General features: G+C 41.6%; 1 protein-coding gene across 2 annotated transcripts in view; it reads right to left on the reverse strand.

Moving 5' to 3' along the window:
• The window catches only part of PLOD2 (procollagen-lysine,2-oxoglutarate 5-dioxygenase 2), a 64,094-nt gene that overhangs the window by 16,241 nt on the left and 33,376 nt on the right, over positions 1-14,477 (reverse strand). For both annotated transcript variants that reach the window (XM_083739441.1, XM_083739442.1), the window contains exons 4-10: positions 12,622-12,785; positions 9,732-9,844; positions 8,331-8,394; positions 7,472-7,569; positions 7,104-7,205; positions 5,779-5,904; positions 1,514-1,635 (exon numbers count right to left, since the gene is read on the reverse strand). In XM_083739441.1, coding sequence (XP_083595567.1) covers positions 1,514-1,635; positions 5,779-5,904; positions 7,104-7,205; positions 7,472-7,569; positions 8,331-8,394; positions 9,732-9,844; positions 12,622-12,785 — 789 coding nt within the window. The remainder of the gene's footprint in view (positions 1-1,513; positions 1,636-5,778; positions 5,905-7,103; positions 7,206-7,471; positions 7,570-8,330; positions 8,395-9,731; positions 9,845-12,621; positions 12,786-14,477) is intronic.

Consider the following 14,477-nt stretch of genomic DNA (forward strand, 5'->3'; position numbering starts at 1 on the left):
GGTCATACAATGATGAGGGAGCTATTCTGTTCAGTGGAAAGGTTGTTTGAGAGTGAAAGCCACAGGGATATTTTTTTTCCAGGACGCAGCCCCCCTCCACAGCAAAAAGACACTCTGTTGAGCCGTGGCAGCGTCCACCTCTGCTAGAATTGCAACAAGCTTCTCACGTCCCAGGGGAAGTGTCTGGGCCTTGGGAGAGGCAGCAAGAATTCACAGGATCAAGGTGTGGAGGCCAGTGAATGCTTGGAAAGAAGAAAACCACAGCTCACAAGCATGGTAACAGGTGCCTTACTTATAAACATCTGAGCAGGGCAGCCCACATAACACTGTTAGAGATGGGTAGAGATTGGAGAGAGAGTAGTTTGGGGAGGGGGGTTGGTGGTGCGGACCAGTTCTGGACCCGTTTCCCTAGAGCAGGCATCCCCAAACTCAGCCCTCCAGTTGTTTTGGGACCACAACTCCCTGTTAGTTTCTGTTTGCCACTAAGCAGTGCTTTGGAGTCACAAGACTCTGTTTACATTCCACACATTCCATACTGTTGGAAGTCTCACGGGAGATGGGAGACGGATGTGACGTTAGTGGTTTCCTGTTCCTTTGTTCCTTTGTTTTCAGTTGCTCTCTGCTTTCATAGAGAGAGGATGTATTTTTCTTTGCTGTCTGCGTAGCTAGAAAATAAAGCATAGCATGTAGCTCATACTATCTCATCCTTCCACGTGCTGCTTTGATTCTCTGCTAGATGGGAATGTGCCTGAGGCCTCATCAAAGGCTCAGGTCGTTAATCACGTTGGAGGGCAATTCTGGAAGATGTGCTTTATCAGCTCGGTCGTAACTGAGATGCTGACACTCCCATCGTCCTAGCTAACAGGACCAGAGGTCAAGGATGATGGGAACTGTAGTCCCAAAGCAGTTGGAGGGCCGAGTTTGGGGATGCCTGCCCTAGAGGCACACAGCTGGTGCCTATGTTGTTAGCTTCTTGGTGCCAGATCAAGACAGTTTTATCATCCTGAACTTCTATTGGATGATCTATTTTATACCTGCTGTTTCCCTATTTTTATTGCTAGTCTTTCTGCTTTTTAAATGGCTTTTACAATTGTTTTATTACTATTACTACTGTATTTTACATTACTTGAATGTAAATGCTAGATGTTGAATTTTAAAAGAAGTTAGCCAACCTTCTTAAAAAAAACACCTAAAAATAAAATAATGATCTTAACAGAGGGGCTGATGAATAATCTACAACATCTGCTGAGTTTCAACATGAACTATTAGTCTTAGCACTCTAAAAACATATGTTGGAAGTCTCAATGATAGATCATTAAATCTTTGCCAACAAGCAACGGCCCTACAAGAAAGCAGCAGGAATTGCTCATAAACACAATACATTGTTGGGGCCACTGCATCAATGATTTGGTTGTGTGTTCATTTTAATTAGACATCTTCCCATCTAAATCTACACATTTCATTCCTGTCCATATATAGATCTGAGGAGATAAATCGTTAAAAATAAAATTACATTCCCATGTTCCTGGCATCAGCTTGACTCAGATATTCTTCAGGCCCCACAATTTGTATCGTTTTGAACATGTGCTTGGCTTTTTCCCAAAATGTCTTGATATGTCTTTCATGGTGAACTTCCTGAAAACGTAATGAAATAATAAATAAATGAGAAATCGGTAATACCGTGTAAAGGCCAGTACTAGCCTGTGGTATAAGTTCTCCATAGAGATGTAGCAGGTGCCTTCACTATACCTCCTGCAGAAGGGCATCCTTGACCTACAGACATTTGTTTCAAGGTCCAAAGGAAGGCTAGTTGCATAAACTTGCTTCAGACACTGAAACATATGCACACAGATTGGTGGTGGAGCCCCAGGCAGGAATGCCTCCCCTCCCCATACACATGCTTGTTTCCACCAGGGACACCAGAAATCAGGAATAGTAAGAGAAAGAGACCCAGAGGAAAGGAAGATATACCGTATTTTTCCATGTATAAGACGCCCCCTATTTTTGGGGACTCCAAATTAAGAAAACACCCCTCAGCACTACCCATGTATAAGAAGAGCCCCAATTTCAAACCTAACTTTTCGGTTAAAGAAAACACCTAGTCTTATACACAGAAAAATATGGTATTTTGTTTAGGAAGCAAAAAAAGAATCAGAAGAACACACAGCCCAGTGACAGGAAAATACCATACCTGAAAAAAGAAGGTGCTAGAGGAAATAACATTTTAAAATACAGTGGTGCCCCGCAAGACGAATGCCTCGCTAAACGAAAAACCCGCAAGACGAAAGGGTTTTCCGATTTTTTAGCGGCTTAGCAAGACGAATTTCCCTATGGGCTTGCTTCGCAAGACGAAAGGCCATAGGGAAATCTCTGGGGACAGCGGGAAAGCGCAGCGCGCCTTCTCCTCTGTTCCCGGACCTGTCCTAAGGCTTGCGGTGGGAGGTCCGGGAACAGAGGGGAAGGTGCGCAGCGCTTCTCCTCTGTTCCCGGGGCTTGCGGTGGGAGGAGGGTTTTTCCTCCCCACCGCCAACCTTCAGAACAGCCTTCTGCATGTTGGCGGTGGGGAGGAAAGCCCTCCTCCCACCGCAAGCCTTCAGGACAGGTCCGGGAACAGAGGGGAAGGTGCGCAGCGCTTCTCCTCTGTTCCCGGACCTGTCTTGAAGACTTGCGGTGGGAGGAAGGTTTTCCTCCCCACCGCCAACATTCAGAAGGCTGTTCTGAAGGCTGGCGGTGGGAAGAAAAGCCCTTCTCCCCCGCCAGCCTTCAGAAGAGTTCCCGCCTAGGCTGCGGATAGCAGCCTGCTGCCCCGCGCAAGGGGCGCTCTTAAGCAGAGCGCCCCTCGCGCGGGGCAGCAGGCTGCTATCCGCAGCTTGGAGAGCCCTCTGGACCTCTTCTGAAGGTGGGCGGGGGGCAAAAGTCTTTGTCCCCCCTGCTTGCCTTCCCGGGGGCTTTTAAATCGCCCCGGGACAGCGGAGAAGTCCTCCGCTGTCCCGGGGCTTTTAAAATGCTGGAGGACGGCAGCGAAGGCTTCGCTGGCGCCCGCCAGCATTTTAAAATCGCCCCGGGACAGCGGAGAAGTCTCCGCTGTCCCGGGGGCTTTTAAAATGCTGGGGGACGGCAGCGAAGCCTTCGCTGCCGCCTGCCAGCATTTTAAGATCCCCCGGGACAGCGGAGAAGTCTCCGCTGTCCCGGGAAGGCAGGCGGGGGGAAACAAATACTCCCCCCCCCCCGCCGGCCTTCAGAAGAGGTCGGGGGACAGACTGTCCCCGGACCTGGTCTGAAGGCGGTTTCCATAGGAACGCATTGATTGATTTTCAATGCATTCCTGTGGGAAACCGTGCTTCGCAAGACGAAAAACTCGCAAGACGAAAAGACTTGCGGAACGAATTAATTTCGTCTTGCGAGGCACCACTGTACTTTTGTTTTATCTGCATCGCGCCTATAACACAACTAGATCTCTGACAATTGATTTTATAGTTACTCATTTTTATAATGATGGTGAAAAAATAAGAAGAGCAATAATCATTCTAAAAAGTCAGTCTACCTTTACAGAGTTCCTCTTTAAATATTATTTTGCCTCAAATAAGTTCCACTTTGAACTTGGATGTTAGCACTTACTAAAAATATTATGATAATCAGCAGGAACCGTCACAGTAAAAAATAACACTGGAAATTTAGCAGCAGAATAAACAAGCCCAAGATCAACTACTATTTTACGTCACTCCTGCTATTTTACAGATGCGTTAACTCCTTAGGCTCCAATCCTATAAAGTTCAACCTGGGTGTATGCCCCATTGAACACAGTGGGAGTAAATCTGAGTAGACATGCCTAACATTAAGCTGTTAATGTATTGGATTTTCTTATTCTTAAAAGAAGCTGGGTGGAAATGGAAGGTTGTAGCCAGTTTTTGTTAATTAATGTAGAATATATGGTTGTGATATTTTGCCCATGGCATTACCTTCTATACTATAGAGTGACACTACATATTAAATATTCCCTAACTGGGATTTATTATTCCTAGAGAGATCTTATCTTTTTACACATCAATCAGAGTAGTTAAAAAGTGATAAAGGGGTGGACTCATTGCTTGTGGAAAGTCAGTTTCATTAGATAAGCTCTAAAATCTGGGGGGGGGGGTGTAAAACTATTTCAGTATCTTCCCTGAACCACTAAAACCATACTAGTTAGCGAATAAAAGATATGTGAAATTGTGCCAGGCATAAATTTATAAAACTTTGTTTTCAGTTTTGTGACTCTATTTGAGTTGCAAGCCTCAGTATATATAGAATTGTTTGCATTTGTAAAAATGAATAGCAATGGTTCTCCATAATTCATTATTTGCTCATGAATAAATTGGGATGTAACCTAAGCAAGGTCTTTGATTGGACCAACCTTTTTTTAGGTGTGGAAGCATGCAAACATCAATTCCACAGAACTAACTGCTCATCAGGGTGTGGTGGTGGACATTGCTGAGGTCAACCCTAGGTAAGCGTGCTGTTGCTGGGTGGATAAACTGCCCCAGCATGGCTGAGGGTGCCTGAAGTCATCAGATGTGAGTATCCAGCCATACACTTGAATGGTGCAGCTGCAGCAACCCATTTCTTTACTTCTCAGCAATTATAAAGTTAAGAGAATTCTTCTCCCTCTCTATTACCATGCAGTTGCCACCAGATATCACATTGTGAACTGCTTCACCAGTCGTTGCTTGCTCCCCTCTCAATATTGACTACCCCAAAGATATTCAGACAAAATAAGCAAAAAATGTAAGATGCGCCTGTTAGATCAGGCCAATCACCCATCTAGTCCAGCATCCTGTTCTCTCAGTAGATGTCTGAGGGAACCTGCTAGCAGGATCTGAACACAAGAGCATTCTCCCCTCCTATAGTCTCCAACAACTGATATTCAGAGGCAGTGGCCTGAGCTGTGTATACTTTCTATGAGAAATAGGTGACAGTGAAGTTAAATGGAAGGGATAAGCAAGAGATGAGGAACCTTTTTAACCTATTGGGCAAAGATCCTTGTCTTCTACTGAAAACATTTGGAAATGGACTTCAAAGTGCAAAGTGAAGGTTGTGCCTTTACCTCCTTCCCATGGGCATCAAGGGTTGAAGAGGTGGGCATGGTTTGTGGGAAATGGCCTCATGGGAAATTAGGCCTGTGGGCCATTGGTTCCCCATCCATGGTATTAAAAGAAGGGGGGCAGCAGAGAAAGAGAGAAAGAGAGAAAGAGAGAAACTTTCAGATCTGAAGGTATACTGGAAAATAAACTGGAGAAAAGCATCTAGAGGCCACACAAGGAGCAGTCCAAATAAAATGCTCTTTCACAAGTGAGGAGCTATACCCCCAACACACACCAACATTCCCCCCTCTGCTTATACTTATAGATGCCAAAACACAGGAGCTTTAACAGCTGCCCTTAAAAATTATTTGGAGGAGCTATTTAATATTTATTGGTAGATGGTGTAATTCCACCACTTTCAAAAACCAAAAGAACAAGTAGTTTAAGTCATGGTGGCATAGCTGCATGTCTTATAAACAGTACTGAAGTGAGGAAGAATGGAGAAGTTAACATGCTTTTGATGAAATTTTATTCTAAACACGTGTGCATGTACATACATGCATGTGTATACATATATGTACACACACATTATTTTTCTGTAATAAGAGATCAATTTAAATGTTTAAGAACTTAACTTTGTTGTCAATCTACATAACTAGACCAACTTCATTAACTAATTTACAAATGTAACTCTTCAATTACCACCTAAAGTACTTACATTATTGTGAATGAAGAGGGTAATTTTTTCCTTTGCATAGTCCAGAGTCAACAATCTGTCTAGAAACTTAGGCAGGAAAGGAGTTGGTTGTTCAATGAAAACACCAATTGTTACTGTTGGAGTCTCCTAAAAAAAAAGTGCACAAAAATAAAAGAAACCACGAAAAGCTTTTACTTTAAAGTTTAAAACAGTATGAACAATCTTATGAAGTTTAAAACAGTATGAAGTTTAAAACAGTATGAACAAAATGATCCATATTATATATCTTGGGAAATAACCTCCAGTTTTACACAAGTTATAACTCTGAATACACTTTTAATTGCTGTTTTGAGACACTAATAGCTAAAATAAAATGATACAATAAGAATCAATGAAATTCCTCCTGAAATAAGTGAGCAAAATGCTGTCTGAGAAATTAGTAAGTTTTATGCTGCATTCCTATACCCATATTCCTGAAAGCAAGCAGATGTTCTACCACTGAGCTATGACCCTTCTCAGGCTGTATATAAGTGTATTAATGATGCAATCAGAATATATAATATAATCACTAAGGGGTAGAGTGTGAAGGATGGGGTGGGAAAACTCACTGAGAATTTTGAACAATGGAAGTAGTTTCCTTGAGTTCTAAAGTTCTTATGGGATCAGGTTTTTCCCCTGAAGACTATGGTAGCCTGGCAATGTAGCTGACCCAGATGGCATTCAGGAGTTATCTTACCCCTGACACTGATGGAAGAACTGCTGCCAGAAATTACAGTGGACTGCAAACGTATAGCCAATAAGCTTAACAATCCAATTAGCCAGTAAGAATCCTGACGGTTGCATATGTAAAGTGTAAGATTTGATGATGTCTATGAAATGCCAGCTAGCAGTCGGTTCTCTTTGAGTGAGTGCAAAAAAGCTTTGTCAGCTATTCCCCCCCCCCCAAATGATACTTTGAATCATGACTAGCTGTCAGTGCCAGGAAAAACATTTCGTATATTATCTGAATCAATGAAGACCAAGAATGTACTGTAACCTGCACAAACATGTGCCAAAAAGACAAAAAAAATATGTTTCTACCGCTGTACCAGACACGTTATATAAACATCTGGAAACTGTGAAGCATTAAGTGATTCAGACCAAAACTAAATATGGGCATGAAGGGCCTGGAAGAAAACTGTGAAGATGAGGGAAAGGTAGGTGGTAGCAGGATGGGAAGGGTTGATAAAAGCAAGGAGGGAGAAGCTGGAGCAACAGTCCAGGTGCACAAGGAGGTAGACAATGCCATGACGATCAATATGTAGCTCAACATTGAAAGAATTCAGCCACGTGCAACAGATACTTACCTCAAGTGTGGCGAAGTCTAATAAATCTGTATCACAGGCACCACATCCAGTTTCACGGGTCCAGCCATTAGGGATATAATTTCCAAAGTAATTGAGATTAAGCTACAATTGGGAGGTGGGGGGAAAAACAGCCCTAATTAATTCAGCAGTATAATAAAATCTTGTCTCTGTACCTTTCAATTAAAGGCCAGTTCCACAAGGCTCTGCTGTTGTGCTCACTCAGCTTAAATGAGTGGAAACCAGGGGTGAAACAGAATGTGATAATTCTGCCCTACTGCCACTGTCAACTAATTCTCATTAGGCTGCTAGTATCCCAGTATCATTAAATAAATAAAAAACTTAGCTGAAACAAAGTCGCCGTTACTCACTTTGGTTGGGCCGTTTCCATGGAGAGTGATTGGCAAAGTGTCATACAGTGAATTTCTCGCTCTGGCTCTTCCATCTTCAAATTTCAGGAGCACTTCATCTGCAGCCCACCAGGAAGTTAAAGATACATCATCTGTAGTTTACTAAAACAAGACTCTCACAGCATTCTTTGCATTCCTCTGAGCATCCATTAAAAAAAAAAAATCTCCATATTTCCTGTCATTTCAGCCTACGATCCACAGGCTGTTAATTTCTACTAGGAACATTTTCAGTTGCCAAATAAGAACCACAATATTTTGTTTGTTTGTTTTAAATATCATTATTATTCCCATATTTATCATATTTATGACAATGGGACCTCCTGCTTCCTCAGAGGATCATATTTATGACAATGGGACCTGCTTCCTCAGAGGAACAGGGTGACTATTTCCCAACACTTGTTGTAAGTCAGGGCCTGTCCAGATACAATCTTTCCCCCTCAGGGCTGTTCTGGTAACAGTGGAGGCAGACTTACTTCTGCCACCTCTCTCCCTCTCCTTTGCCTACTTCTATTGTGGGGAGAAAAAAGCTGAGATATCTTTCTAGGTTTTATTTTTCTGGGATGAGGAGTGATCCAATGTTCAAATAACTACATGATCTTCCAGTTGGTCAGTCAGTTCTCCCACTGGGAAGCCAATGAAAGTCTACATAAGCCAGGGGGCATGTAACCAAACTCCACTTGATGTTAATTCCATATGAAGTATAAATGTACAGAAAGCCCCTTGGATGTATTGTATTATATAATAGGTAATGCAGAAATGGCAAGGAAGAAATCTGAGAGGCATATCCTTCATCACTCAATAGACACTTCAGAATACATACCAACTGCTCCATTGAGAGTCTGGAAAATGTTGCACTTGTGATCCAACGTGATATTAATGCGTTCCTAAAATGTAAGTATATAAAATATGCTAAATGAGGTATTATAAAATCAAGGGCAGTACAGTGGTACCTCGGGTTAAGTACTTAATTCGTTCTGGAAGTCCGTACTTAACCTGAAACTGTTCTTAACCTGAAGCACCACTTTAGCTAATGGGGCTTCCTGCTGCTGCCATGCCGCCAGAGCACAATTTCTTTTCTCATCCTGAAGCAAAGTTCTTAATCTGAAGCAATATTTCTGGGTTAATGGAGTCTGTAACCTGAAGCGTATGTAACCCGAGGTACCACTCTACAAACAGAATTCTAACCATCTTGACAAATGTAAACTATCTGTAAACATGACTGGATGTTTTCGCTGACAATTCATTTTAATATCCTTAATTCTTATGCCAGATGTTTCCCAATCCCTCATATATCCTCATAGTTCAGCGTGTCATACAGATCTGTCCCTCGTCAAGAACATAGAATTCATTTAGCCAACGGTTTCTATCATCCTACAAACAAAGGCTTGCTTTCTGTTTTGTAAGCCAAGCAAATTAAGTTCATGACTTCTCAAAGAATGATGAGTCAGCGGTATAGGAGAAGAGCTGCCAATTGACACTAATACATTAACAGCTTGAAATAAAGAAAATTTGGAAATATACCAGGATATATACAGAACAATTTGGGTGACTTCAGATGTTGCTGCTATACATATTGACTTTCTTGTTTGTGCCTTGCTTTGAAAAAAGAGAACGAGCAGCAAACCGTGTTCTTCAAAGGGACCACTGCAATAGAATTCTCACCCAAAGATCTGCTAAAATCTCCACTAAAATCAATACAACACCCATGTAATACTAGAATTGTGCAGGAGTTTATTTCCTGGATGTCCAAAAGTCCTTAGGCAGACTACCTCTAATTTAGGCGGATGACAGCATGAAACTAAACACATCGAACCTACAACAAAATGTTACAGTGAGGGGTGTTCTTGTCCAGGTTCCTATTGACCAGGTCCTTTTCTAGAATACTCCCATATGCAACACCCCCCCCACACACATAATCTGCCAGCATTCCACCTGGCCACTGAACATGCACAGTCATCATTGGAAAAAAGAATTCCATCCCAATGAAAAATCTTGAAATTTTGGGGTTCCAAAATTTTCCAAAACCCTGCATCCAAACCCTCTTGTTTGTAGATGCCATTTGAGCTAATATAGGATATTTATAGAAGATAGAATCATTCTTTCAAGTGACCTAAACATAGCCAGAATTTTAGCTTGGTTCATCACTCATTTTTCACAATTGTGTGCAAAGCTGATGTACTCCAGGAGTCATAAAAATGATTCATAAAGTGGTTCAACATACCCTCTTTAATTGGTCGATATAGATTTTTGTATAAAAAAGCTGATCGTCATCATTATCTTGGAGGTCCCATTGTTGCACAATACTGTTTACAGATGGAGAATATCCAATAAATCCTGAAAGAGACCATAGATTGAACTAAATAAAGACATCACTGTTTCCACTTGAAAATGAGCTGCCTGCACCGAACATCTAACTTCAGGAAGTCCCAGTAGATGAAACTAGGTAAAGTTTTCCCATCCATTTATGACCAGAGACTTGTCTTAGTACAAATTCCCTGAATCTCTGTGCAAGTAAAATCCTCAATGATACACTGGGCAATAGATATCGGTCATAATATAGATATGGAAGTATGGGAACAATTGTGGAATATGGATATAAAATTTACAGCACGTAAATGATATGAAAATGATATATCATTGGTATCTAACACTGAGTAAACTAACAAAAAATGTATAAATCTAAATCAAACAAGTGTTGGAAATGTAAAGAGAAAGAAGGTTCTTTTTATCACATGTCTTATAGTAAGGTTAAAGCATACTGGGAAATGATATATAATGAATTGAAAAGGATGTTCAAAATAACCTTTGTAAAAAAAACAACAACACCAGAGGCTTTCCTTTTGGGAATTATAGAGACAGAACTACCTAAATTGTATAGAAATTTATTTATGCATGCTACTACAGTGGCAAGAATGCTACTCGCCCCAAAATGGAAAGAAGCAGAAATCCCAGCAAAGGAAGAATGGATATAAAAACTTATGGAATATGCAGAAATGGTGAAAATTACAGGAAGAATAAGAAATCAAGATAACAAACTTTTAATAAAAGAATGGAAATGGTTTATTGAATATTTACAGATAAATTGCAAACAGATAAAAACATTGGCAGGATTATTGTAATAACCTGTAGTTTCATAAGAGTATCCATTTAAAGTAGATAATCAAATGAGCAAATTAAATGTAGTTGGATATGCAGAATAATAATAATAATAATAATAAAATTTATTTATATCCCGCCCTCCCCAGCCGAAGCCAGGCTCAGGGCGGCTAACAACAATCAACAATCAAACAATCAGATATTCACACATTCTAAAAATATTTCATTATAAAAATCAATTAAAATCAAATTAATGGCAACTAATTAAGCAAGATTCTAAGCAGGTTGCCAGAGGAGGGAGTCAGGCTGCGCCCTGACCAAAGGCCTGGTGGAACAACTCTGTCTTGCAGGCCCTGCAGAAGGATGTCAGGTCCCGCAGGGCCCTAGTCTCTTGTGACAGAGCGTTCCACCAGATTGGAGCCGCAGCCGAGAAGGCCCTGGCTCTAGTTGAGGCCATCCTAACCTTTCTGAGGCCTGGGACCTTGAGGATGTTATTATTTGCAGACCGTAGGTTTCTCTGTGGGGCATACCAGGAGAGGCGGTCCCGTAGGTACGAGGGTCCTAGGCCGTATTAAAAAATAAATTTAAGGAACCACAGAAAGAGAGGGAAGGAAGTCAAACTTTGAAATGTTAAAATGAATGTAAAATTAATGAAATATATAAATTTGAAAATATAAATAAATTAAGGAGGAGGAGGAGAAGTGGTGTGGAATCTGTGGTCTCCCAGATAATGTTAGGCTTCAACTCCCATAATCTCCAGCCAGCATGTCCCATGGAGTCAGGAGTGATGTGAGTTCTAGTCCAACATGACGTGGAGAGCTTTAAGAATGGCATCAAAGTGTAAGAGTATGTCAGAGTTCATTAGCTGCTAGATAAGTCCTGCCCTGGATAAATAGAAAACATCTAGTTTTCAGAGTGGGTGGAATCTGGAATATAGAATCACAGAACTGTAGAGCTGGAAGGGACAACCAGGATCACCCAGTCCAACCTCCTGCAAAGAGTGTTCTCCTTCATGGAAAGCACATGTTGCAGTGGGGTTTAACAGGACACCCCATCTTGGTTACTGGGTGGGACCATTTGGATGGCCATGACTGTGACTGGGCCAATTTGGGTTGTTGGGGAGATTTCGATGTTACCATTTAGAGGGTTGGCCCAAAGGTTATATATTCTTGGCATGCAGCTTTTTTCAGTCTCTTTTGCTGCATGCATTGGATCGCCCACCCTCCCTAATTTAGGGCTGTTGCGTTTGACCTTGCTATGCCTGTCATGGGGTCGTCTGCTTCTGGGGCAGGGGCCTGGTAGGAATTTTGTCCATTTGGCAGATTGGCTGGTGCCATTTGGTTTTTGCCTACTGCGTAGCAAATTGTCACAACTTGTAAGGTTGTGGTTAGGCATTGGTTAATTTTTGGTTGGTGGAGGGGATGTGGTTGGCAGTGCCTGCAGCCTCCAATGCTGCTGCTGCAAGGGAATTGTGTTAAAGGAATCCAGGGGCTCGCCATGCTTTTGTCTGAATCCCTGGTCTGGGGCTGCGCAAGCCCCTGGGAGCATGAAGAGAGGTGAAGGCCTGGGGCTCATATCCATTTTCTCCCCAATATTGTTTTCCCTTACTGGCTTTCGCTGGAATCTGGGAGTCAGTTCTGTCCCTGGCCGGGGACAGATAGTCGGAACCAATGCCTAAGCAACCACTTATGTTTATGTATTTTAATAAAGTTGTGGCCAAAATTATGCCAAAAACCTTAAACAAAAATTCTGTGTGAATTGTGATTTATTTATGGGGTGGCTTGGAGATCTCGACACTCAATGCAGGAATCTTTTTGCCCAATGTGGGAGTCAAACCCATGATCCGGAGTCTCATGCTCTACCAACTGAACTCTGGGATCGGCAGCTGCCACAGAACTCTCCAGAAGCAGTAGGAACACCCTCAGCACTAAAGAACCGTTTTTGAAGTTTCATTACGATCAAGCATTAAATAAATATTGTGAAATAAATCAAACAGTTTTGACGAAACTACCTACCTCCTGCATTAAGGTACCGTTTTCCACTGCGAACAACAGGGTACTTGTCTGCTAGTCTTTTATCAGGCCATATCAATCCATCTGCTGCAAACACTACCTTGTGATTAGCTTGCTGGAACTTCTTTAACAACTCTTCAGGTCCCCCAGCAAATATAACATCATAGCTGAAGTTTGGAGGGATAAAAGGATGACCATTAAGGGCACATCTAGGCTTAACATAGACATTCAAAACAGGAGTGAGTGAGTGTACACACACAGACACACACACACAATTAGAATAAATCTCATTTTCAAAAAGTTATTTCATGTGCATATTTTATTATTTAGAAAAGATGATGCATGCAACCTCAAAGAGATGCATACAATTCATTTACTCCGAAAATCTGGCTAATTGTCACCATACCATTCACTTGAGCTGCATTCATACTGCAGTTTATTCCATTTTATTGACATGATATTTTGTGCATTATATTTGAGCTTTCACACAACATAAAATGTACTTCCAGAAAACCAATTTTCTCGCCATGTATCATTTCCCAGAATACCGTCGCTGGATGCCCTTTCTTCAGTTCTTCCTTTCGCTACCACACAACAAAACCAGTTTGCTTCGACTTACACAAGGCACACTGAAGTATGCAAGTCTAGTTTCCTGCAGTGAGCACAGATGAGCCCCCACAAGAAGCAACATATCAGGATATAAATAATAAAATTATTATTGTTACTACTACCTATACACTACACCAGGAATGGCCAATGTGGTTCTCTCTCTCTCTCTCTCTCATTAATCCTTGCCAGCTTCACCAATAGTCAGGGTCCTTGGAAGTTGTAGCACAACAACATGTGGAGAACACCAGGGACAACCAGAAAGAACCAATTAGAAGCCATTTTTCTTCTTCGACGTTTGTTTTAAATTAAGTGAGCTTTGTTCTCTAGAAACTGGTTTCTATTCAAAAGATATGGTGAAGTGGAAAAATAAAAATAGGCCAAATTATCTGTGTTCTCCACACCTGTACTTGACAAGCCCTGAGAAACATTTGTGGTCATGTCTCAGAAACAGTAAGGTTTTTTATTATTATTATTTTAAAACATTCGTTTTCTTGTAAGAATGCCTTGTAAATCTAGAAGACGGCAATAGGGAGCTGCAACAAATTTAGCAGAGCCATCCCTGTGTGCCTCTTTCCAAATTTTATGAAGGAACTTTTAAGAACCGATAAGCAAAATCATTCTAATAGAATGTTCTTTCACAATCATTTTAACCTCAGGAGTCAGCATAACAGTCACTAATGTGATTAAGCTTAGCCCCAAACTTTTCCATCCATTTAACGATATTGTTTTGTTTTTACATATTTGTCTTAAATTCAGGAGTGGGAAAGCATTATTTTCTGTTGAGGGCAGCATCTTCTTTCTGCTAAGGCAATGTGGCCCTCAACAGAAAAGGCCAAAGCCAGTAATGGGTGAGGCCAGAGTCGGAAGTGGGCAGGTCCACTCTTTCTCCTTCTGTGCCCCCTGCCACTTCCCCCCATTTTCTTTCTAACAGCCACTTCTCTCCCTTCCTTGTCTCGCTCCCTCCCACTCTTCCACCTTCCTTCCTTGTCAAGGAAAGTACAAACTATTCTGCTCAGAGGTTGAAACTAATCACTTGCAGAGAGCTATTGAAATTATGTAAAGCCTCAGGACTTCAGGTTCTCCACCCCTGTCTTAAAGCAATAGCTGCTAGGTTGATTTTATTAATACAGTGGTACCTCTGGTTAAGAACTTAATTTGTTCTGAAGGTCTGTTCTTAACCTGAAACTGTTCTTCACCTGAAGCACCACTTTAGCTAATGGGGCCTCCCGCTGCCACTGTGTGATTTCTGT

Source organism: Podarcis gaigeae (assembly GCF_964106915.1).
Source record: "Podarcis gaigeae genome assembly, chromosome: 5".
NCBI classification, from domain to species: Eukaryota; Metazoa; Chordata; class Lepidosauria; order Squamata; family Lacertidae; genus Podarcis; species Podarcis gaigeae.